The sequence below is a fragment of the Scyliorhinus torazame genome, chromosome 1 (genome assembly GCF_047496885.1).
Source record: "Scyliorhinus torazame isolate Kashiwa2021f chromosome 1, sScyTor2.1, whole genome shotgun sequence".
Lineage (NCBI taxonomy): Eukaryota > Metazoa > Chordata > Chondrichthyes > Carcharhiniformes > Scyliorhinidae > Scyliorhinus > Scyliorhinus torazame.
Window position 1 is genome coordinate 275494654 of NC_092707.1, and position 26963 is coordinate 275521616.

Below are 26963 nucleotides of genomic sequence, written 5' to 3' on the forward strand. Positions count from 1 at the left end.
AACTAGACTGTTTATAACTTTGTTGTTGTATTAGACCCGAAAGATGTGCTTCTGATCATATATCCATGCCATCACCAAGTCCGTCTAATTCTACCTCCATAACATACCCAGAGGTCATCCAAACGCTGTTGCCTTTTCCCTAACCCGCACCAAGAACCGTTCATTCATCACTCACATCTGAGTTTGCTACATTGGCACTGGTGATACCACATCTCATCCTCATTTTCAAATCCTTCCATGGCCTTGCCTCTCCCTTTCTCTGCAACCTCCTTCAGTCCTGCACCTCTTTGATATCTCTGCACTCCACAAAATCTGGTCTTTTGTGCATTTCTCCATTGGCAACTGCTTTCAGCTGCCGGTGTGCTAAATTCTGGAATTTCCTGTCTAAACCTCTCCACCTCTCTCGTCCTTTAAATTGTTCCTTAAAATGTACCTCTTTATCAAGCTTTTGGTCATGTGTATATGCATTGAACAGAGAATGATGGAAAAACTCAGCAGGTCTGGCAGCATCAGTAGTGGGAGAAAACAGAGTTAACGTTTTGAGTCTATCTGACTCTTTGTTCTGATGTAATTTTTGTTCTTTCTAATACTTCAAAATAATTACCATTGCAACCTTTTATGTCATGTGGAAGTGGTGAATGCTCTGTAGGGGAAGTGCCATCATTGGAAAAATTTAAAAACCGATTGTCTCTCACATTTCCTAGAACATGATCCAAGCCTTGTTTGGTTCATGCCGAATGTGGAAAATGCCTTCTATCCAAGAATGCTCTACAAGCTAGGTAATCTTTCCTTTTAACTACTGAACATTCCATAGCATGGATAATAAGTTCTGCTCATGTTTACCTACCCATGCAGATGGACTTGACAGCTGTCTGAGGGTTACTTTTTAACATTCACGTGGAGAATGTAAAATATAACTTGGAATATGAGCTACAACTGGCCTGGCTTGCTTGCTACAGTATAATAGCTACATTCTGTACAGGCTTAACTGAATCCAGTTTATTCTTGCTGCCCTTGAGGTAGCTCCCAAGTTAGATTTTCTGAAGATTTTATTTTAAACTGGCCTGTTGTAAGTTAAATATCAGGAAGTTAGGATTAAGGAGAGAAACTTGGACACTTCACTGTGGGTCCGGGGAATGCATGTGTCACACAAAAGGACTTCTGGCATAAACCATCATTGAATGGTTACAGCACAGAAGGAGATCATTTGACCCATCGTCTGTCTCCAATTTCTTTTTGAAATTGAAATACAAATGAATCTGCTTCCACCATGCTCGCAAGCATTGCATGCCAGATTATAAATGGCTATGTAAAAACAAATTTTTTTTTTTGCTCATGCCACCGTGGGCTTTTTTGCCATTGTTGCTAACTTTTGGTTGGTTCAATTGGCTCTGTTTTATAACCTTGCTCTAGAGTCGCCAGGTATCTTTATGATACCGCCACGAGGTTCAAGTTCGAGTAATGATCAATAACTCAATACACCGATTAGTAAGATTCAAATCAAAGCACATTTATTATACACAGTAAGTCGCTACTCATGCATAAACTCTACTTTCTAAGCTATTTCTAGCACTAACAGGCCAATACTTAGCTTCGGACTGGCCCACCAGGTCAGGGGAACAAATGGCCTTTTGTTCGGGTTCTGAGTCTGCGGGATTCAATAGCTGGTATGGACTGGTAGCTAGGAGCGCCTATCTCGTAGCGAGCGTTGACTGGAAACTTGCGTTCTTTGGAGGCAGCTGGACAGGTCACTGTCAAGGGTTGGTTCGCGTTGCTGAGTGACCCTGTCAAGAAGGACAATTTGAACTTGGGGGCTTTACTTTATAGTCCCCAGGGGCTTCCCGCCTTTCGGGGCGGACCCCGTACCTGGTTTCAAGTGATTGGACTTTGTTCCAATCGCTTGGTTCGATTTCTCCAATACTGGAGCGGTTCCCTGATCGATGCGTGGTCTTTAGGTGTCCGTTAACCTCTTTTGTGTTGGCTCCTGCTGGCGCCGAGGAGTCTGGCTTGGCCTTGTTGATCTCAAATGTTTCGATTGTTCCCGGGGATCGCTCATTAGTATGTAGATGGCCGCTACATTATTATGCAGATGGCTGCTTGTATCGATGCTGTCTGGGCTTTTGCAGAGTCTAATACACAGTAACTTGCACCTGCTAGTTTTTGCCTGTGTTGGCTGAATTTCCCTTCAGCCTTTGCTGTTCTCCATTTTACGTCAGGAATTGGCCAACCCAGGTGGCTACACCATTCATCCTTAAATCGGTGTCCTCTTGTTTTTGACCCTTCCACCATTGGGAACTGTTTCTCTCTATCGGCCAAATCCAGATCGCTCATGATTTTGAACACCTCCAACATACCTCCTCTCAATCTTCTCTTCTCTAAGGACAGCAGCTCCAGCTTCTCCAACGACCTATCTATGCAACTGGAAAGGAGGCTGCTTTGTCTTGGATGGTGTCAAGCTTCTTGAGTGTTGGTGGAGCTGCACTCATCCAGGCAAGAGGAGATAATTTCATCACATTTCTAATTTGTGCCTTGTAGATTGTGGACAGGCTTTTGGAACCAGGAGCTGTGTTACTCACCAAAGGATTCCCAACTGCTGACCTGTTCTTGTAGCCACAGTAATTGTGTCCAGTTCAGTTTCTGGTCAATGGTAACCTCCACAATGTTGATAATGGGGGATTCAGCGATGGTAATGCCATTAAATGTCAATGGGTGATGGTTAGATTCTGTCTTGTTAGAGATGGTCATTGCATGGCACTTCTGTGGCGCATATGTAGTGGGTGCCTGGAACTCGCTACCGGAGGAGGTGGTGGAAACAGGGACGATAGTGACATTTAAGGGGCATCTTGACAAATACATGAATAGGATGGGAATAGAGGGATACGGACCCAGGAAGTGTAGAAGATTGTAGTTTAGTCGGCAGCATGGTCGGCTCGGGCTTGGAGGGCCGAAGGGCCTGTTCCTGTGCTGTACTTTTCTTTGTTCTTTTGTTATCTGTAACATGCACTTGTCAGCTCAAACCTGGATATTGTCCAGGTCTTGCTGTCTTTGTACATGAGCTGCTTCAATATCTGTGGAGTCATGAATGGTGCTGAACATTGTGGAATCATCAGCAGACATCCCCATTTCTAGCCTAATGATGGAAGGAAGGTCATTGATGAAGCAGCTAAAGGTGATTGATTTTTGCTGCTCTCGTTTCTTTTTTCTCTTCTGCTCTGAGCTTTCTATATTCAGTATGGCATGGTTCCCACTTGTATTATCCACCTGACATCTGTTAAACGTACTCATTTTCTGCTTCTCCCAACTTCTATCCCTTTCAGCATCCAGAAAACTTGGTTTTATTTGTCCTACCTTATTTCATCTTCGGATTGTACCTCGATTGTACTTGAAGTATTTTCTCTTTAAATGCAGCCCATTATTGTATTCGTTTTGTCTGCCAATCTTTGGATTTACCTGGGCCAGAGCCGTTCTTTTTTCATTTACTTTGGCCTATCCCCAATTAATAATTTTGTCTGGATTGTTCTTCACTTTCTTTATTGGAACAAAAACACACAGGTGTAGAAAATTCTCAAAAACACATCCTCCCCTCTGCCCTTTGCAATATTTCTAATTAAAAAGACCCAGGAAGCCGAGTGGTAGGGTGAACACTGGTTTATTCACCGTCATGATAACCTACTCTAAGGCAGTAGATACACACACAGTTGGGACAACCAACATGCCGGTCCCTGTCCAGGCTGGCCTTTATATTACATTATCGAGTTTGATGCATTTCTGTAGAGAGAATGGATTGAAGAATTTGGTGAGGAGTGTTGGCGGACTTGGCAGTTGGACAAGATGATGGTTTTCTCCTCTGCTTAAAGAATCTTTCATTTTGAGTTGGTTGTTGACCATTTTTATTTCAAGGTATCTGAAGCGCAAACCTTTTTTTTTTTAAATCCACTCCGATCTGGATTTAATCGAAAGTTACTGACGCATATTTATTTTTACATTTAGTGGGATTGGTAATATTTTGCTCCGCAGCTAAAATTCAATCCGGCTACATTCAAAGAGATTCATTTACATCCTCTTGTCCTTAAATTATTGTAAAGAACAGTTAAAGAGTGCAGTTCTAAAAGATTATACAGAAATATTGCAGCACAAAGGGAAGTACCAACTTAGTAGTAAATAATGCCACTGTGATCATTATGGACAAAAAGGTTTAAAGCAGCTTTGAAATGTGAGATTCAACAATTTAAGATTGAATTTCAGTGGATGAAAGTAATTGAATACAGTGGCATTGTGTTATATTCTTGTCTTAGAGAACGGCAAGTCCTTTAGCTGCATTTGTGCCAGCCTAAACTTACACCAAATTGCATTACAAAATGAATAAATTAGAATCAGGCATCCACAGTGTTAACTGAATTTATATCCATACTTTGTATATTTTATATGAAAGAGAAAAATAAACACATTCAAAGGTTTGCTGAAGCTTTCTGATCGATGTAGCAAATACTCAAATGTTAAACTATTTGGAATTAAATTTGCCTTCAGTATACTCTTGTGAACTGGGGCCCCTTAAAACAAACATACGTCCTGATTTAATCTAGATATCTAGATGATGACCATCCTAGGCCTAATGTTGAAAGTATCATAGCAATGGCAAAAAAATCTGATACTAATTTCTTCTATCTGCAAGGCATGTGCCTTGCAACAATCAGTAACTTTTCCTTTTGTTTTGCAGTGTGGGAACTTTGCAGTTCTGGTGGATCTTCATATTTTGCCTCGAGGAACAAGTAAAGACACCAGCTGGTTTACTGAACAACACAAGGAGGTACAACAAATCTACTTTCTACTTCAAAAAAAAGCAGATAGCCGCAGGGAAAGAACAACTACAATGATGTATTTATATCTGGGGCATTGTTAGGAAGGTGGTATTATGAGTTACACCTGAATTTCCAACAATTCTTATGATATTTGAAGCCTGTGATATGTTTTATTTCATTGGATCCCTCAATACTTCCTTTTTTATTGATTATAATATTTTGGCAAACTATAAAATTAACTTGCAGGATCTAACACATCTGATTCAGCCAATAAGGTTGTTTAAATAATTGATCTACCTACACAAAATGAACTATATAATGAAAATCTTGGCCCAAACCTTGCTAGGGAGAGACATTAAGTGCTAGGACTGTTTAACTTATTTGTGCGCATTTAGGCTGGAACGTTTCCCCACACAGTTCCTGGAAATGCTAACTAATAAGGATGCAATAGGGCATCTCGGACCTTGGTGAACAATAGGGTAAACAAATTATCTCCTTAATCAATGGGCACGATCTACTGGACACTTGAGGGGACACTCCCATGGTGCGTTCAGAAGGGGGATGTCGGGGGTCACTTTCGGGCTCCAGAGATCGGGCCGCATTTTCGACCTCTCGTTACACTGGGGATTCTGGCATGTGGAGTTCCCAGTGTCCAAACATGGCTGTGTGCAGCCTCGACCATTTGTTCCCTGCTGAGGGCTTTTATACAATCCGAGTTGTGTTGTATAGCCATGTGTTTCTCGGTGTTGCGAATGTCTGGAAACATGTAACTAAACGCGCTCGCATTAGGACTTTGTTATCAATTAGTTGAATCACGCACCAAGTGTCGTTTGATGGCGGGGGGGCACTTGCCGGCAGAGCCGACGAGAAACTCCCTGCAAAACACGCCACAAATGAACTTGGAAATTTTTGTGTTACATTCCACCCAATGAGATTTCAGAATTGAGAAATAAAACCAAGGAAGGACTGAGAGGCGCTTGAACTAGATTGGGTGAATTCAGATGGCAAGAGAAATAAAGAGAAGGAAAGAATGATTGGATTAAAAGATGAAAGGAGACAAAGAAAAAGTAAGAAAAGATAACTAAAACTTAAAAATTGAGCATTAAAAAAAATCCCCCAGAACAAGTTATAAACTGAAGAAGAGTCACAGCACTTTTAATTGTTTGCTTTCCTGGCAACAGAGGTTGATTGGCAGTCATTAACAATTATTAGGTTATTGTTCCCTCTAAATTTTATTTTTTCTAAGCCATCTAGGGCAATAAATACTGGCCTAGCCAACGATGCCCACATCTCATGAATGAATAAAAAAAGCTTTGTGGGTGTGTGCCCGTACAGCAATCCAGAATATGCAACACGGAACAAACATGCTGCGCACAGCCATGTATCCTTTAATATGTGTGCATGGGTGGCCACGTGGCAATCTTAAAGGCACTGTTCAGTGCACCAAAAAGACTGCCCAGAGCAAAGAAATATTAGAGGGACCATTAATCCTTTGTTAATTGCAAGACTTGGCTTACTGAGAAATTAATGTGCAAATACAGTTAAGCCATAACATTCAGGTGGAGGTTACAACGGGTGCAAATTGACCAGCAACTTGTGGTTCCCAATTCACAAGGTACCTTTTTGTTGATCAATTGCTGGTCAATTTGTGAATGAATAATTGCATGCGCGTTTAGATGTCATTATTATTTTTCAGAAAAATCTGGCCCCCTTTTTAAGTTAACTTCTTTACCCAGAGACTTCTTTACCCAGAGAATGATGAGAATGGGGGAGTCACTATCACAGAGAGTGGTTGAGCTGAATAGTGTCGATGCTTTTGAGGGGAATTGGATTAATGGTAGCACAGTGGTTAGCACAGTTTGTCACAGCTCCAGGGTCCCAGGTTTGATTCCCGGCTTGGGTCACTGCGCAAAGTCTGCACGTTCTCCCCGTGTTTGCGTGGGTTTCCTCTAGGTGCTCTGGTTTCCTCCCACAGTCCAGAGATGTGCAAATTAGGTGGATTGACCATGCTAAATTGCCCATCGTGTCCAAAAACGTTAGGTAGGGTTACTGGATTACGGGAATAGGGTGGAGGTGTGGACTTTGGTAGGGTGCTCTTTCCAAGGGTTAGTGCAGACTCGATGGGCCGAATGGCCTCCTGCACTGTAAATTCTACGGTTCTATGAAGATCCTTCCAACATGCCGAAAGCAGGTGGTAAGAGTGGGAGAGACTTCTGGTCAGCCGTGCTTGATGGCGACAGGCTAACAACCTGTTCCAGGAAAAAAATTGCTATTGGGAACAGATGAAAGTCTGCCTTGTGCACCACTAGGTGCATGAAGTAAAACAGCAATCATGGTGTAATGATTATGTTACTGGACTAGTAACCCAGGGACTTGGAGACAATTTGAATTCAATTTTACAATTTATTTAAGTTGTAAGCTGGGATGACCGTGCAACTCTCTGATTCTTGTAAAAACCCGACTCGTGGATCCACTGTGTGAGTCCAGTCCCATACCGATGTGATTCACTCACTACCTTCTGAAGTGGCCCGCAAGCCACTTAGTTAAATCAGACTGTTACTAGACATTCAAGAACGTTCAGCATCACTTTCTCAATGCAACTAGGGATGGATAATGAATATTGGTTTTACCAGCACACCCACCACCCATGAATGAATAATAAAAATAAATCCTTTCAGTCTGGCCAGTCACTCTGCTGAAGTTTTGTTGTGTATTCATTCTTGTTTTAATATTGCAAATTCAAAATGACATTGGAATCGGTCATAGTGACTCTTATATGAACCCTGCTTAGTGGTGTGAAGTTGATAACTTGCACTAGGGTATTGTGGTTAATAGTTTAGAATTAAAGCAGTTATTTTAAGGCTTCAGCCTCAATATGAAGCATGCCACCTCTCAATTTCTGACCGTGTTTCTTGTACTTCTCCTCATACTGTAGAACCTGGTGTATAGCTGTATATCTCAATATTGTTTAGTCAGGCCATTAAGCCTTGAAATATGATTGATGAACCATTTCCATCTCAGTCTTGCTCCCTATAGACTTGAGAATCTCTGTATTTACAGTATGTGCCTATATATAAGCAATTCTGTCGCTGACTTACAATTGAGCAACTGGTGTCTATTTTCCTGTGGGTGGAGAGGTGACTGTTTTCCCGTGGGTGGCACTGAAATAGTTCCAAGATTATACATCTAACAGAAATAGGACATTGAAGTCTCAGGTGAAGATTTTTAATTGCCTTCATTCCGATACGGAACCTAACGAATCGTGTGCTTGCAGAGCCGATTGAAATTGAAGAAATAGGGCCCGGGATATCATGAAGTATTTAAACATTAGGATGAAAATTTGAATTTGATGCGTTTGGGAACTGGGGGCAAATGTAGGTCAGCTCTGACAGGTATGATAAATGATTGGGATTGGTGTTAGATAATATTCAATCAGCCAAATTTTGGATGAGTTGAGATTTATAGAATGTGGGGCATGTGGATATCAACCAAGTGAGCATTGAAATCGTCAAGTCTGGAAGGGACAAAGGCATAAATGGGGATCTGGTGTCAGCATATGGCTGAAGAAGTAGGGGCCAAGGATAGATCTTTGGGGTAGTGGTGCATGACGAGAAGTGAAGCCATTGAGAGATTTGCTCTGACTATGATCAGAGTAATGGTCAAACAAAGCAGGTGCAGTCCCACAATGCTGGAGAATGGAGTAGAGGCATTTGAGTTAGATGATATAGTTGACTATGTCAAAGATTGTAGACAGTAAGAAGTATTACAACACCAGGTTAAAGTCCAACAGGTTTGTTTAGAATCACCAAAGTCAAGTTATAGGGGGACCCCCACCCATGGCTTGAAATTCTCAGTGACAATAGAAACATAGAATTTACAGTGCAGAAGGAGGCCATTCGGCTCATCAAGTCTGCACCGGCTCTTGGAAAGAGCACCCTACCCAAGCCCACACCACCCTATCCCCATAACCCAGTAACCCCATTCAACCAACACTAAGGGCAATTTTGGACACGAACGGCAATTTAGCATGGCCAATCCACCTAACCTGCACATCTTTGGACTGTGGGAGGATACCGGAGCACCCAGAGGAAACCCACGCGCACACGGGGAGAACGTGCAGACTCCACACAGACAGTGACCCAGCCGGGAATCGAACCTGGGACCTTGGAGCTGTAAAGCAATTGTGCTAACCACTATGTTACCGTGCTGCCCCTATCTCTTATGGGAGCAGAAAAGAAGAGTATTTAAGCGCAGGCTTTTGATACATAGGGCTGAACTTTGTGGATGGAAAGCACTCCGCTCAACTCGGCTCTGATTGGCAGTGGGGAAGTCCCGCCTTGGAGAGCTATCAGGCATCTGTGCTGCAGTGCCCAGGAGAGGGACTGTAGTTCTCTCCCTGGAATAAGTCTCAGGACCGTTCCTAAGGTAGGCCCCAGAGACGAGAGGGTGGGAGCCCTGGGGGACTGGGGGGAGATAGGGGAAAGGGCAGGTTTCCCATCTCACTGAAATTATCAACGTCAGGACGGACGATACCCCAGGGGGAATACCGTCTAAACAATTTTACTACCCCCCCCCCCCACTTCCCCAGACTCAGAACCACCAATGGGAAACACACAATTCTGCCTGTAGAGTTATAAGGAAGCCAGAGAATTAAAAACAAATGTATTAGGCAACCATGCTCATGAGGGTACACAGTGAGGCAGAAGATGCATTTTTAGGCTGCAGGTAAAACAGGATATGAGATGGATTAAGACTGCAATCCTTGAGCACTGAGTGTAATGAACAAAGGAGTGCTACACAAATAACAATACTGCAAAGAAAGGTTAAAGATTAGATAATTTACCTTGGCTACTCTGGTTGCATGCTTAAACTTTCTTGCATTGCAAAGGAGCCCTGATGGTTAAGGCGGTGGTACCCATTTCTCCAGCCTGTTCCTCCTAATCTACATGTCCTTTACAAAGACATGCAGATCAGATTTGTTAAAATTCATTACTCTTCTGTTTAATTTGTCTGGCATACTCTTTGCCCAGGTTGCCTGCATACTGCGCAGCTGCCATTACCTCTGAAGAATAAGGAAGTTTTATTTATTTATTTATTTTATTTAGAGTACCCGATGCATTTTTTCCAATTAAGCGACAATTTAGCATGGCCAATTCACCTATCCTGCACATCTTTTTTGGGTTGTGTGGGTGAGACCCACGCTGACACTGGAAGAATGTGCAAACTCCACACGAACAGTGACCCGGGTCCTTGGCGCTGTGAAAGTGTTATATAGAAACATAGAATTTACAGTGCAGAAGGAGGCCATTCGACCCATCGAGTCTGCACCAGCCCTTGGAAAAAGCTTCCTACTTAAGTCCACATCTCCACCGTATCCCCTTAACCCAGTAAACACACCTAACCTTTTTGGACACTTAAGGTGTCACTTAGCATGGTTAATCCACCTAACCTGCACATCTTTGGAGGAAATGGGAGCACCCAGAGGAAACCCACGCAGACACGGGGAGAACGTGCAGACTCCGCACAGACAGTGACCCAAACTGGGAATCGAACCCAGGTCCCTGTGCTAACCACTGTGCTTCCGTGCCGCCCATCTTGAATGAAATCAGGCCTGTACAGCTCGATTGGGTCATTGCCATCTGTTGCATGTTCCATTGCTTGGTTGTACAAAGAGACCAAATCCAAGTGGACAAGGAATATCCAGAATCAATACTAATTATCTTCAGTATCCATTCTTTGCTGTGTTTCTATTTTATTATGTGCAATCAAAATGACAATCTTAGCGTGGGGTACAAATCAAATGCAAATAATTTACTACTTTAATTTGTGTCATATGTGTGCGAAATTCTCACTTCAAAGTAATTGTATTGTAACCTTGCAGCTGATACTTCAACAGCTGAGGCCATAGTGATTGGCTCGTTTGTTGGGACATTCATTGTGACTTGACTAAAGATGCTGAATTGGTGAGGCACAACATTACCCTGAGAGTCAGAAGCCACATCTGCACCTACTCTAGACACACTGCTACTGGGGCAGAATGCTAGGTGGTAATGAGGTCTGAATTCCTGCCTCGGGTTCCCCCCAAGTCAGTTATCCAGCATATCGAAGCTGGAAGATGTTTGATTTTTGATTTGAGTCCAAGGCCTCTTTTGCAGCAGTCGTAACATTTTACCACTGTGCTTTGAACCTGTACCACAAAGAGCTCTGTTACTAATGTTACCATCAGCTCCAGATAAGGTTCCCCAAAAGTTGTTGACCTGGGTGATATCCCTTGGTTTGTCACCATCTAGCTGGGATACTCCCCAGATTGTTACAAACCCAGTTGAGGAGGGATGATTGTCTCTGTGTCTTTATTCAACCCACCCTTTTTTGGTAGCAACAAAGTTTAATCTAACAAGGTTCCGTTTCCCTTAGATACCTTTTCCAGACCCAATAGTCATGTTTAAAAAGGGATGTTCATAAAGTACAGCTTGTTGCTATTGGTTTTTTTATCATCTTCATGTTGAACCTCCGCGTGCCTACTTGCTCAGCGTCAGCTGTGGCTGGACCAGGATTTCTTGAGTTAAGATAGAGTAAGTTTATTAACTGCTAAAAAGGTAAGAAGAAATGGTAAAACACACATATCTACATTAATATGAATTAGAAGTAAGAACTGAGTCCAGTAGTAACTAAATATAAATAAATGGTGATACAGAACAGTCCATGAGTTGCGAGGAATAGATGACGTGTGCAGCTGTTACAAATTGATTCTAGTATCGTTGACTTCTGCAGGCAAGTAGTTGATTCTTCAGGTCATGTGTTCTGTGGTTTAGTCGAGAGATTTTGATTGTTTTTTTCTAGCTGTGATGCCTTTTTGCTGGCTGGTTGACTTCTACATTCAGAGAGAGTTTTATATATTCTTGCAAATGGTGGTCATTTCCTTTCTCCAGGGACACTGCTTCTGGTGCTGACATGCCTTTGGTGTGGAAAACTTCCAGTTGCTTTACCTTGCAGCACACATATGCCGACAGGCAAACAATCCCTGGGCAACACTCAGCTAGCTTTTAACCTCCTTATTTGTATATTCCAACTGGACCCAGAATACACTGGTCGGTCTAGGCAAAACACCCAGTGTCTTCAAAGTGGGCTGGCAATTCACTGGAAATGATAATCAATCAGTCTTTGGATGCTTTTAGAAGAAGTACCTTGCCTAGAAAGACAGGGAGGGGTTCCATTGTCCCTGAGAGAAACACCCTGCTGCCATCCCTGTCGGTGGCTAACCATACATTCTCAGTCACCTTTGGGGTTTGTGTCCTTTTTGAAATATAAAACTCAGATCTTTTTGAATTTCAATATTTCTGTGTAAAATTCCATGATCTTTTTTCCGTCCATCATCATAACACTAACATATTATACACTGTTTATTTATGACTGCAGATCTGGCTATGGACTGTTCCATATGTCTGACCAGACCTTGCAGGATATTTTGAACAAGCATACGTACAATCTCCTTTTATAAGCAGCCTTATGTGAGTGCAATCTCCGGGTATTGCGGCAGAGGCAAAACCATGGTGGTTCTTTGGGATATCTGTATATTTCTGAAGCTTGGACACACTGACTGTTAGACACCCTAAGCTTTACTGGGTGGGATTCTCCGACCCCCCGCCGGGTCGGAGAATCGCCGGGGATTGGCGTGAATCCTGCCCCCGCCGTCCTCCAAATTCTCCGGACCCCCAAAAATCGGCCCGCCGTGAGTCGTGCCGGACTCCGCCATTCTCCAAGGTATGTCCCGGGGCTGCCCGAATTCTCCGGCCCACGATGGCCCGAAGTCCCGCCCGTCTTTTGCCGGTCCTGCCAGCGTAAATTGGAGTAGGTCCCTTACCGGCGGGACCTGGCGGCGCGGGCGGCCTCCGGGGTTCTTGGGGGGGGGGGTGCGGGGGGATCTGGCCCCAGGAGGTGCCCCCATGGTGGCCTGGCCCGCTATCGGGGCCCACCGATCCGCGGGCGGGCCTGTGCCGTGGGGGTACTCTATCCTTCCGCACCGGAGGCTGTACCGGTCCGCCATTCCTGTTGCGGAAGCGAAGCCCTCTGCGCATGCGCGGGGATGACGCCAGCACATGCTGGCACTCTCGCGCATGCGCCAACTCTCACCGGCTGGCGGAGGCCCTTCGGCGCCAGTTGGCGTGGCGCCAAGCCCCTTTCCCGCCGGCCTGGAGGTTCCCCTCCAAGTGACCCACCATCCTGACTTGGAAATATATTACCGTTCCTTCTCTGTCGCTGGGTCAAAATCCTGGAACTCCCTTCCTAACAGCACTGTGGGTGTACCGACATGTCAAGGACTGCAGGGGTTCAAGACTGCAGCTCACCATCACCTGAAGGGCAACAAGGGATGGCCAATAAATGCTGGCCTAACCAGTGATGCCCACATCCTGTAAATGAATTTTTTACAAAATTAAATCACAAAATCACCTTTTGACTATGAGGGTATATTTTGCTGCTTAGTGGTGTAGTGGTAATGTTACTACACTAGTAATGCAGAGGCCCAGGCTAAATCTGGTTTACTAATGTCCTTTAGAGAAGGAAATCTGCTGTCCTTATGTGGTCTGGCCCACATGTAACTAAAGACCCACAGCAATGTGATTGACTCTGGAATGGCCTAGCAATCCACTCAGCTGTCTCAAATCACTACAAAGTCTAAAAGAGATTAAACCAGACGGGCCACCCAGCATCGACCGAGGCACTTGAAACTCCAATGGCAAACCCTGCAAAGTTCTCCTTAATAACATCTGGGGACTTATGCCAAAATTGGGACTAGTCCTACAGGCTAGTCAAGCAATAGCCTAGCATGGTCAAACTCCTGGTATCATACATTACAATGTCCCAGACAACATCACATCTTTGGTATGCCATGGCCCATCAGCAGGGCGGACCCACTAGAGTTTGCAGCACAGGGGCATACAGTCAGGAGGAAATTCCCCTGGAGTCCTCAACATGGGCAAGGCAACCTCCTACTAATTATGACCTACCACTCACCCCCCCCCCCCCCCACACACCTCACCCTCCTTCAGCTGATGAATCAGTACTCCTCCATGCTCAATACCAATTGGAAAAAACACTGAGGGTGCAAGGTACAGAATGTACTCAATGGCCATTACCAGGAGTTGCTTGGTAGCACCACTACTGATCATGCTGAACAAGTCCCAAAGGACATAGCTGATAGAGAGGTTGCGAGAGAACCAACAAGAGGGGAAAATCTTGTTGACATAATCCTCAACAATGAACCTATCACAGATTCCACGGTGACAGTATTGGTCGGAGTGATCACCGCACTGTCCTTGTGGAGACAAAGTCCTGCCATCACCTTGAGGATACCCTCCATTGTGCATTGTGTTGTGTGGCACTACCACTGTGCTAGATGGGATACATTTCAAACAGATCTAGCAACTCAAAACCAGGTGATGTGGGGCAGCAGCAGAATTGTATTCAACCATAATCTGTAACCTCATGGTCTGGCTTACCTCTCACTCTATCATCACCATCATGGGGGCGGATGAACCCTGGTTCAATGAAGAGTGCAGGAGGACATGTCAGGAGCTGCATCAGACATACCTAAAAATGATGTTTCAACCTGGAGAAGCTGCAACACTTGACTACTTATATGCCAAACAGCAAAAGCAGCATGTGATAGATGAAGTTAAGTGATTTCCACAGCTAATGGATCAGATCTAAGCTCTGCAGTCCTGTCACATCCAGTTGTGAATGGTGATGGACAATTAAACAACTAATTCCACAAATATCCTCATCCTCAGTAATGGGGGGCACCTAGCACATTAGTGCAAAAGATAAGGCTGACGCATTTGCATCCATCTCGGCCTTTTCCTGAGGTCCCCATCATCACAAATACCAGATACTGAAGCCGTGTTCCAAAACTAGCCACTTCCCCTAGCCAAGCTGCTCTAGTAAAGCTATAACATTGGCATCTATCCGGCAATGTGGAAAATTGCCCGTGTATGTCCTGTCTCGAAAAAAATGGATAAATCCAACCCAACCATTCATTATTGCACCATGAATCTAAGCAAGAGAAGATGTTGTTGACACTGCTATGAAATGGCACTTACTCAGCAATAACCTGTTTAGTGACACACAATTTTGGTTCTGCCTGAGCCACTCAACTCCTGACCTCATTACAGCCTTGGTCCAAATATGGACAAAAGAGCTGAACTCCAGAGAGGTAAGAGTGACTGCTCTTGACATCAAGGCAAGAGTTGGCCGAGTGTAGCATCAAAGGGCTCTTGCAAAACTGAAGTTAAATGGGAAAAGTGGGGAACTACACTGGTTGGAGTCATACCTAGCACCAAGGAAAATGGTTGTGGTTGTTGAAGGTCAATCATCTGTCCGGGACATCACTACAGGAGTTCCTCAGACTAATGTCCTAGGCCCAACCACCTTCAGCTGCTTTATCAATGACCTTCTTTCCTTCATAAGATCAGAAATTGGGATGGTTGCTGATGATTGAATGATGTTAAGCACCATTTGTGACTCTTCAGATACTGAAGCAGTCCATGTCCATATGCAGCAAGACCTGTACAAATATTGAGGCTTGGGCGGAAAAGGAGCAAGTAACATTCATGCCACACTAGTGGCAGGTAATGACCATCTCAAACAAGAGAGAATCTAACCATCTGCTCTTGCCATTTAATGACATTACCCGAATCCCCCACCATCAACATCCTAGAGATTATCATTGACCAGAAACTGAAGTGGACCAGCAATATTAATACTGTGGCTACAAGAGCAGATCAGAGACTGGGAATTCTGGAGCGAATAACTCACCTGACTCCCCAAAGCCTGTCCACCATCTATAAGGCATGAGTAAGGAGTGTGATGGATTACTTCACACTTGCCTGCACAAGTGCTGTTCCAACAGCATTCAAGAAGTTGAACATTAACCAGAACAAAGCAGCCAGCTCCTTTGATTAGGACCCCACCCACCACCCTAAATATTCACTCCCTCCACCACCAACTCTCAGTGGCAGCAGTGACCACCATTTACAAGATGTTCTGCAGCAACTTGCTAAGGACCTTTGACAGCACCTTACAAATCTGCAACCTCTATCATCTAAAAGGACGAGGCCAACAGATGTATGGAAACACCACCACCTGCAAGTTCCCCTCCAAGCCATACACCGTTGTGACTTGGGACTTCACTGTTGCTGGGTCAAAATCCTGGAAAACCCTTTCTTTTTTTTAATAAATATTTTATTGAAAATTTTTGGTCAACCAACACAGTACATCGTGCATCCTTTACACAATACTATAACAACACAAATAACAATGACCTATTTTATAAACAGAAAATGAATAAATAATAAATAACAAAAATGAAAACTAACCCTAATTGGCAACTGCCTTATCACAAGTAACACTCTCCAAAAATATAATTTAACAGTCCAATATATAATTATCTGTAGCAACGATCGATACATATTATACAGTATATATTAACAACCCTGAGAGTCCTTCTGGTTCCTCCCCCCCCCCCCCCGATCCTGGGCTGCTGCTGCTGCCTTCTTTTTTCCATTCCATCTATCTGTCTGCGAGGTATTCGACGAACGGTTGCCACCGCCTGGTGAACCCTTGAGCCGAGCCCCTTAGGACAAACTTAATCCGCTCTAGCTTTATAAACCCTGCCATGTCATTTATCCAGGTCTCCACCCCCGGGGGCTTGGCTTCTTTCCACATTAGCAATATCCTACGCCGGGCTACTAGGGACGCAAAGGCCAAAACATCGGCCTCTCTCGCCTCCTGCACTCCCAGCTCTTGTGCAACCCCAAATATAGCCAACCCCCAGCTTGATTCGACCCGGACCCCCACTACCTTTGAAAGCACCTTTGTCACCCCCATCCAAAACCCCTGTAGTGCCGGGCATGACCAAAACATATGGGTATGATTCGCTGGGCTTCTCGAGCACCTCGCACACCTATCCTCCACCCCAAAAAATTTACTGAGCCGTGCTCCAGTCATATGCGCCCTGTGTAATACCTGAAACTGAATCAGGCTTAGCCTGGCACACGAGGACGACAAGTTTACCCTACTTAGGGCATCTGCCCACAGCCCCTCCTCGATCTCCTCCCCCAGCTCTTCTTCCCATTTCCCTTTTAGTTCATCTACCATAGTCTCCCCTTCGTCCCTCATTTCCCTATATATATCCGACACCTTACTATCCCCCACCCATGTCTTTGAGATCACTCTGTCCTGCACCTCTTGTGTCGAGAGCTGCGGGAATTCCCTCACCTGTTGCCTCGCAAAAGCCCTCAGTTGCATATACCTGAATGCATTCCCTTGGGGCAACCCATATTTCTCGGTCAGCGCTCCCAGACTCGCGAACTTCCCATCCACAAACAGATCTTTCAGTTGCGTTATTCCTGCTCTTTGCCACATTCCATATCCCCCATCCATTCCCCCCGGGGCAAACTTATGGTTGTTTCTTATCGGGGACCCCCCCCAAGGCTCCAGTCTTTCCCCTATGCCGTCTCCACTGTCCCCAAATCTTCAGTGTAGCCACCACCACCGGGCTTGTGTAGTTCCTCGGTGAGAACGGCAATGGGGCTGTCACCATAGCCTGTAGGCTAGTCCCCCTACAGGACGCCCTCTCTAATCTCTTCCACGCCGCTACCTCCTCCTCTCCCATCCACTTACTCACCATTGAAATATTAGCGGCCCAATAATACTCACTTAGGCTCGGTAGTGCCAGCCCCCCCTATCCCTGCTACGCTGTAAGAATCCCTTCCTCACTCTCGGGGTCTTCCCGGCCCACACAAAACCCATGATGCTCTTTTCGATCCTTTTTAAAAAAGCCTTCGTGATCACCAGCGGGAGGCACCGAAACACAAAGAGGAATCTCGGGAGGACCACCATCTTAACCGCCTGCACCCTCCCTGCCAGTGACAGGGATACCATATCCCATCTCTTGAAATCCTCCTCCATTTGTTCCACCAACCGCGTTAAATTTAACCTATGCAATGTGCCCCAATTCTTGGCTATCTGGATCCCCAGGTAACGAAAGTCCCTTGTTACCTTCCTCAACGGTAGGTCCTCTATTTCTCTACTCTGCTCCCCTGGATGCACCACAAACAACTCACTTTTCCCCATGTTCAATTTATACCCTGAAAAATCCCCAAACTCCCCAAGTATCCGCATTATTTCTGGCATCCCCTCCGCCGGGTCTGCCACATATAGTAACAAATCGTCCGCATACAAAGATACCCGGTGCTCTTCTCCTCCCCTAAGTACTCCCCTCCACTTCTTGGAACCCCTCAACGCTATCGCCAGGGGCTCAATCGCCAGTGCAAACAATAATGGGGACAGAGGGCATCCCTGCCTTGTCCCTCTATGGAGCCGAAAATATGCAGATCCCCGTCCATTCGTGACCACGCTCGCCATCGGGGCCCTATACAACAGCTGCACCCATCTAACATACCCCTCTCCAAAACCAAATCTCCTCAACACCTCCCACAAATAATCCCACTCCACTCTATCAAATGCTTTCTCGGCATCCATCGCCACTACTATCTCCGTTTCCCCCTCTGGTGGGGGCATCATCATTACCCCTAACAGCCTCCGTATATTCGTGTTCAGCTGTCTCCCCTTCACAAACCCAGTTTGGTCCTCGTGGACCACCCCCGGGACACATTCCTCTATTCTCATTGCCATTACCTTGGCCAGGATCTTGGCATCTACATTTAGGAGGGAAATGGGTCTATAGGACCTGCATTGTAGCGGGTCCTTTTACTTCTTTTTCAGGGTATAAATTGAACATGGGGAAAAGTGAGTTCTTTGTGGTGCATCCAGGGGAGCAGAGTAGAGAAATAGAGGACCTACCGTTGAGGAAGGTAACAAGGGACTTTCGTTACCTGGGGATCCAGATAGCCACATATAGTAACAAAGTAACAAACATAGCGATATCGTTGCTTCAGACATAGTCGGGGGCAGTTGTCCCCTTTCCTTTGCCTCATTAAACGTCCTCGTCAATACCGGGGCGAGCAAGTCCACATATTTTCTATAGAATTCGACTGGGAATCCATCTGGTCCCGGGGCCTTTCCCGCCTGCATGCTCCTAATTCCTTTCACCACTTCTTATACCTCGATCTGTGCTCCCAGACCCACCCTTTCTTGCTCTTCCACCTTGGGAAATTCCAGTCGATCCAAAAAGCCCATCATTCTCTCCCTCCCGTCCGGGGGTTGAGCTTCATATAATTTTTTATAAAATGCCTTGTACACTCCATTCACTCTCTCCGCTCCCCGCTCCATCTGTCCTTCCTCATCCCTCACTCCCCCTATTTCCCTCGCTGCTCCCCTTTTCCTCAATTGGTGTGCCAGCAACTTGCTCGCCTTCTCCCCATATTCGTACTGTACACCCTGTGCCTTCCTCCATTGTGCCTCTGCAGTGCCCGTAGTCAGCAAGTCAAATTCTACATGTAGCCGTTGCCTTTCCCTGTACAGTCCCTCCTCCGGTGCTTCCGCATATTGTCTGTCCACCCTCAAAAGTTCTTGCAGCAATCGCTCCCGTTCCTTACTCTCCTGCTTCGCTTTATGTGCCCTTATTGATATCAGCTCCCCTCTAACCACCGCCTTCAGCGCCTCCCAGACCACTCCCACCTGGACCTCCCCATTATCATTGAGTTCCAAGTACTTTTCAATGCACCCCCTCACCCTTAGACACCCCCCCTCATCTGCCATTAGTCCCATGTCCATTCTCCAGGGTGGGCGCCCTCCTGTTTCCTCCCCTATCTCCAAGTCTACCCAGTGTGGAGCGTGATCCGAAATGGCTATAGCCGTATACTCCGTTCCCCTCACCTTCGGGATCAACGCCCTTCCCAGCACAAAAAAGTCTATTCGCGAGTAGACTTTATGGACATAGGAGAAAAACGAGAACTCCTTACTCCTAGGTCTGCTAAATCTCCACGGGTCTACACCTCCCATCTGCTCCATAAAATCTTTAAGTACCTTGGCTGCTGCCGGCCTCCTTCCAGTCCTGGACTTCGACCTATCCAGCCCTGGTTCCAACACCGTATTAAAATCTCCCCCCATTATCAGCTTTCCCATCTCTAGGTCCGGAATGCGTCCTAGCATCCGCCTCATAAAATTGGCATCATCCCAGTTCGGGGCATATACGTTTACCAAAACCACCGTCTCCCACTGTAGTTTGCCACTCACCATCACGTATCTGCCCCCGTTATCCGCCACTATAGTCTTTGCCTCGAACATTACCCGCTTCCCCACTAATATAGCCACCCCCCTGTTTTTCGCATCTAGCCCCGAATGGAGCACCTGTCCCACCCATCCTTTGCGTAGCCTAACCTGGTCTATCAGTTTCAGGTGCATTTCCTGTAACATAACCACATCTGCCTTAAGTTTCTTAAGGTGCGCGAGTACCCGTGCCCTCTTTATCGGCCCGTTCAGCCCTCTCACGTTCCACGTGATCAGCCGGGTTGGGGGGCTTCCTACCTCCCCCCCTTGTCGATTAGCCATCCCCTTTTTCCAGCTCCTCACCCGGTTCCCACGCAGCTGTATCTCCCCCAGGCGGTGCCCCCCCGCCCATCCCCTCCCATACCAGCTCCCCCCTCTCCCCAGCAGCAGCAACCCAGTAATTCCCCCCTCCCACCCCCCCCCCCCCCCGCTAGATCCCCCGCTAGCGTAATTACTCCCCCCATGTTGCTCCCAGAAGTCAGCAAACTCTGGCCGACCTCGGCTTCCCCCCGTGACCTCGGCTCGCACCGTGCGACGCCCCCTCCTTCCTGCTTCTCTATTCCCGCCATGATTATCATAGCGCGGGAACCAAGCCCGCGCTTCTCCCTTGGCCCCGCCCCCAATGGCCAACGCCTCATCTCCTCCACCTCCCCTCCTCCCCCATCACCACCTGTGGAAGAGAGAAAAGTTACCACATCGCAGGATTAGTACATAAAACTCCTCTTTCCCCCCTTTTTAACCCCCCTCTTCGCCCCCCACATTCGCCCCACCACTTTGTTCAAACGTTCTTTTTAATAACCCGCTCATTCCAGTTTTGCTTCCACAATAAAAGTCCACGCTTCATCCGCCATCTCAAAGTAGTGGTGCCTTCCTCGATATGTGACCCACGGTCTTGCCGGTTGCAGCATTCCAAATTTTATCTTCTTTTTATGAAGCACCGCCTTGGCCCGATTAAAGCTCGCCCTCCTTCTCGCCACCTCTGCACTCCAGTCTTGATAAACGCGGATCACCGCGTTCTCCCATTTACTGCTCCGAGTTTTCTTTGCCCATCTAAGGACCATTTCTCTATCCTTAAAACGGAGGAATCTCACCACTATGGCTCTAGGAATTTCTCCTGCTCTCGGTCCTCGCGCCATCACTCGGTATGCTCCCTCCACCTCCAACGGACCCGCCGGGGCCTCCGCTCCCATTAACGTGTGCAGCATCGTGCTCACATATGCCCCGACGTCCGCTCCCTCCACACATTCAGGAAGACCAAGAATCCTCAGGTTGTTCCTCCTTGCATTGTTCTCCAGTGCCTCCAACTTTTCCACACATCGTTTCTGATGTGCCTCATGCATCTCCGTCTTCACCACCAGGCCCTGTATGTCGTCCTTATTCTCGGCTGCCTTTGCCTTCACGACCCGAAGCTCCCGCTCCTGGGTCTTTTGTTCCTCCTTTAGCCCTTCGATCGCCTGTAGTATCGGGGCCAACAGCTCTTTCTTCATTTCCTTTTTGAGCTCTTCCACACAGCATTTCAAGAACTCTTGTTGTTCAGGGCCCCATGTTAAACTGCCACCTTCCGACGCCATCTTGGTTTTTGCTTGCCTTCCTTGCCGCTGTTCTAAAGGATCCACTGCAATCCGGCCACTTTCTCCTCCTTTTTCCATCCGTATCCAGGGGGGATTCCCTTCTGGTTTACCGCACAGTGTTTTTAGCCGTCAAAATTGCCGTTGGGGCTCCTATCAAGAGCCCAAAAGTACGTTTCACCGGGAGCTGCCGAAACGTGCGACTCAGCTGGTCATCGCCGCACCCGGAAGTCTCTGGAAAACCCTTTCTAACAGAACCGTGGATGTTCCTATTCTACATTAATTTCACCAGATTCAAGAAGGCAGCTCATCATCTTTTTCTCAAGGGTAATTAGGGATGGCAATAGATGCTGGCATAGCCAGTCACGCTCACATCCCATTAACAAATAGATAAAAGTGAAGGTCTTTGGTACATTTAACTGCATTTTAGGTTTACATTAGCTGCTTTCTTTCATGTTTCTCATTCCCACTGGTTTCTGGAAACTGCATTTATCCTGTCTGCCATTTATTCCCATCCTGCTAGACCTACTGGGAGAGTTCCTTTAAAGCTTCTTACCATTCTGCCATACTATCCAATACTGCTGTTAGCAATGCTTCCACTGTCTCATTGTCAAAATAGCTTTGGTGAGTTCTAGATATTTGTCAATTTACAACACTTACGAGGTAAACTCCTTGCCTGGTCTCTCTGCAATTGCAAGTTTAAATGCCTTCTTAATATAGTTTCCAACTGTTTAGCCTTGCTATGGTTTCTGCAGCTTTAATGATGACTCTGCTGTGCTGAAAATAGCAGTATTGGGTTAATGGCCAGCAATAAATTCTCCCAGAAACTTTTAATGAGCCACAGTTAACTATGGGGTATCACACCAACATCAATCTTGTAATGATCATGCTAATCATATGACAGACATGATCACGATTCATTAACATATATTTATAGATTATATACCAGTAAAATGCCATATTTTGTTAAATTGAATAAAAATGGGAAAATTTCAACCGTGATAGTACTTAATTGAACGTGAACGTTTTAGAATTCTTGTGAGAAACATGATGAGCTTTATAAATGCAAGGGCAGAATTCTCCATCCTGGAGACTAAGTGTGGTGGCAGATGGGAAAGTCGGCATGATTCCCACTGGGTGGTGGGTTGGATTAGTCTGCGCAATTTTCTTTTCCGCTCATTAATTATGCGTCAACGAGGAGTTCAGTTAATCTCGTGATGGGGTGACCAAGGATTTGTCACCCCACCATTACGTCATGAGGTTGAAGATTCTGGCACCAGATTTAAATGACACCTGCACCGACATTAATTCACCTCAAGCCAGATGAATTGGTTCATTCTGCTTATCAGTGGTGCCCAAAAGAGCAAAACTCTCCGCTCTACGGTTTAGTGAGGCATATCTGGGGATCCTCCTCCAGGCCGTCCAGGAAAGGCAGGAGCTACTCTTTCCTTGGGATGGGAGCAGGAAGTCTCCCCACCTGGCCATGCCAGCCTGGGGGGATAGTGCTAGGGAAAGCAACACCAATGGCCAACAAAAATTGTCCGCCCTATAGTGCAGAAAAAGAAGTAATGCTCTGATGCGTTCTATCAGATTAATTGAAACTTCTATTGACTCCAAAATTTCCACTCAATAAGGCATCAGACAGTCTAACGGTTAGAGTTTCCAGGGATGTCATACACTACCAGCAGATTGGACAACAGCACTGAATTTCTGCCAGTCACTCTAAATTCACCATCTCTTTACGATCCTACGCAAACGATGTCTTAATCCCTAACTGGGGATCTTCTGAACTGAACTTAATAGTGCTCACAGTTAATCCGTCTGTTTATGTGAGACAAGATCTCCCACAGGAAGGGGAGAGAATGAAGACCGGAAGGAAGACCCAGAGCTGAGGACACTTCCCTTCTATGATGACAGGTGGCAGAGCTCACTGGAGAGGATATGGATCGCTCCTGCACAAAAGGTGAAATCGACCTCCCCCAACAAACTGATGAGGGTGCATCGAATATACATTGGCCACATACAGACAGTGACATTGAAAGATCTATAATATTGGAGCCTGCCTGCTCAATCACTAATCATCTTTTATATCTATTCCAGCTAACAGCAAGAAAAGGCTGAGGAAGAACTCCAGGAAGTGCCTCAGGCCCAGTCCCTAGATCACCTCAAATGAGGTTGCAGAGCAGATGAAGACCCGTCACTGCATTCACTGCACCCTCCACCAACATAGATATACACACCTCTGTGGGACCTCGCTCCAGAGTGGGCTCGGGCTCACAATCTGGTGATCACCCCACTGATACATGGCCACAGCAGGCCGAGGCACTGGCAGCCAAGGTCTCAGACACTCAAAGGACTGCTGGAGACCAGGTCTCTGCAACCTCTGATGACAAGCCTCTGGAATCGGCCCTGAGAGAAATGGTGGTGAGCCAGAATTGTCAGAGGCCATCAGCAGACTGGAATGAAGGATGGATGGGTCCATTCACATTCTGTGTGACGTTGTGTCTTCAGCTTGTAAGCTCAATGAGGTCTCCATGGGAAGGGTGGTGGCTGCCCTTGAGATCCATGCCCAGCAGTTTCTGCCAGTTTTACGCACATACCTGGACACCATCGCTCTAGCCATGGGTACATTCCAGCATTGGCTAGGCGAAAGAAGATCGGTCACCTTGAGGGAGGGGCCCTTGGGCACCCAAAGGGAGCGCCAGGACACTCCCAAGAGTATCCTGCTGCTTCAAATCCCCTTTGCCTATGACCCCGTAAACCCCAGCAAGTAAGCTGAGCAGGGTGGTCCTGCCATAGAGCAGGAGACCATGCAGGCTGGGGCCTTTCAGGCCTAGGGCCCCAGAAGACACCCACCAAAGTCATCATCAGACAACAAGACATAGCAGTCAGCAAGCTGTCATCATCTTTCCTGTGGATGCCAGGGCTGCACCTTGATCTAGCGGTAGAGTTAGCAAAATTCTGAGGTTTTGGTTGTATGAAGATGGCACAGTGGTTAGCACTGTTGTCCCACAGCGGGGTTCAATTCCGGCCTTGGGGGTTTGCACTTTCTCCCCGTGTCTGTGTGGGTTTCCTCCCACAGTCCAAAGATGTGCAGATTAGGTGGATTGACTGTGATAAATTGCCCGTTAGTGTCCAAGGATATGCAGGTTAGGTGGGGTTACGGGATAGGGCGGCTGAGTGGGCCTGGACAGGGTGCTCTTTCAGAAGGTTGGTGCAGACCTGATAGGCCATATGGTCTCCTTCTGCACTATAGGAATTCTATGATTCTATTCTACGCCACAGGTATTCATTCACTGTATATTATCTTCATTATTGCCAATATAGTTTGTATTTATCCCTCTCCAAGTCTCATGTATTCGATGGCTAATCAGTGTGATGTAAGGTCCCTCGTTCATTCAAGGTTCCAAACGAACACCCGCACAATTATCTGGATCCTCAGTTCCATTAAGTCTCACTCAATCTCATCACAGTGAATCGCCTTTAGTTCCACTTCTGCGACATGAGCAAAGGCACTTCAGATGTGAAAATGAAAGCTAGACAATACACATATGTGACCCTTTGATCTCAGGCAGACATTATCTGGCCTCATGAGACTTGCCCGTCAAAGTTAGTGATTATCCTGATTCTGCCACGCTAAAGTCTGTAATTTGTGGGTGTAACAAATATTTGTTCCAACCAATGTTAAAATCTTTTCGCTCAAATGTACTTTACAAAGGGGTTTATTTTATGACTGAGTTTTGGGGGAAAGTAGTATTCCTCATCATAACCTTTCATGCCTCCCTACGGCATGTTTTTATCTCCACATTTAAAGCTGAACGGTATTCTTTTCTAAGTTCCCACTTTTCCCCATACATAAGGCTGAACAATTGAGGTAGGTTGCACTAGGTAATATTAAAAGTGTTTGCTGGAGACATACGAGTGAGTGATGTCAAAAGTGTACGCTCATCCTGATGAAGCCATCTACTTACCTGTGAGGATCTTGTATTGCTCCTGAACGGCTGCCTAGCAGTGCTTCACGGAATCCTTCTGTAAAGGTACAATATGCAGTATTGGCCTTTGTGAGATGGACAATGTCAAGGACTGTAATGCTATGAAAGCAACGCCTCAGCTCATCTGAGTGCGCGGCAGAATCTATGAAGAGGAAAAGTTTCATTGGTTGCTGTGTCAATACTGACTGGGCCATATCTCTCCCAAATGCCAAGACAATGCAGGAGGTAGACTTGGCAGGCTTCCGGCAAACACAGGGGTGTGTGTGTTTGGAAATAATCAGACTATGGACTTGCTGAGCTACTCTCTTTGAGGACGATGCAAACATAAGCAGGCATTGTCAAAGTTGGGGGTGCGACCCCACGGAAGGGTCGGGGGCGGGTGTCAGGAGGGTCGCGGAGCCGTCTGCCGCGGCGCTCCCAATCGCGCGAATCCACGCGCAACAATCGCCTTTTAATAATGACGGCTGCAAGCGGCCTTCAAAATGGCCACGAACATATTAAAACAATGCGCCGCACTGCGCATGCGTGCGGGCATGTATGCGCAGTGCGGCCGCATTTTTTTATTATGATCGCAGCCTTTTTTTCACAAGTTTGGGGGAGTTATTTGATAAAATTTTACAGGAAAAAAATGCAGAAACTGAAAATGTTTTCATCCTCTAGAAGTTGGAGGTTCACCATATTTCACCTAAACATTACAAGGTGAGAGAAAATGGTGGGTCCCGAAGTCAGCCGGGTTGGGTCCCGAAGGTTGGCTGGTTGGTAAAAGTGGGTCCCCGGAAAAAAAGTTTGAAAAAACTGCTGTAGTGTAACAGGTCACTGTGTCCTGATATCTGAAGTCATATTGGAACTCAGTAACAAGGTGAGGCCTCTGCATTATTCATCTATGAGTGCAGGCATTTGAAGAGATGGTGCTGTCTGGCCGTAACTCCCTTTTCAGACACTCAGGTGCTAACCATTGATGAATGTTCTTCCTGTTCATGCTGCCTTGCCAAGTTGCTGTCATACTGACATGAGTGCATCGATGCATACATTGGCATTTCAGCAGCTTAAAGGATGCCATGGCCACTGACTTGTTGACGCCATGGTTGATGGGACTTCACTATGTGTAGTACTTAAGGAGGTGTGTTAATGGGGTGCTGATCACATTTCACAGCGGCCACATGTTTTCTAGGCTACTGCATCTGCCAAGGATGACTCCCATCGTTGGGGATGATGATGACTTATGTTACTTCAGTGACCATTATGAGATTGATGACGTTCCCTGATATGTTGACACTAATAATGAAGGTTTGTTAGGGCGGCACAGTGGTTAGCACTGCTGCCTTGTGGCGCTGAGTACTCTGGTTCGATCCCAGCCCTGGGTCATTTGCACATTC

General features: G+C 46.1%; 1 protein-coding gene across 1 annotated transcript in view; it reads left to right on the forward strand.

Moving 5' to 3' along the window:
* The window catches only part of slx4ip (SLX4 interacting protein), a 211274-nt gene that overhangs the window by 50871 nt on the left and 133440 nt on the right, over window positions 1-26963 (forward strand). Inside the window, 1 exon segment of the mRNA XM_072506403.1 lies at window positions 4718-4807. Within this exon segment, the coding sequence (XP_072362504.1) occupies window positions 4718-4807 (90 nt within the window).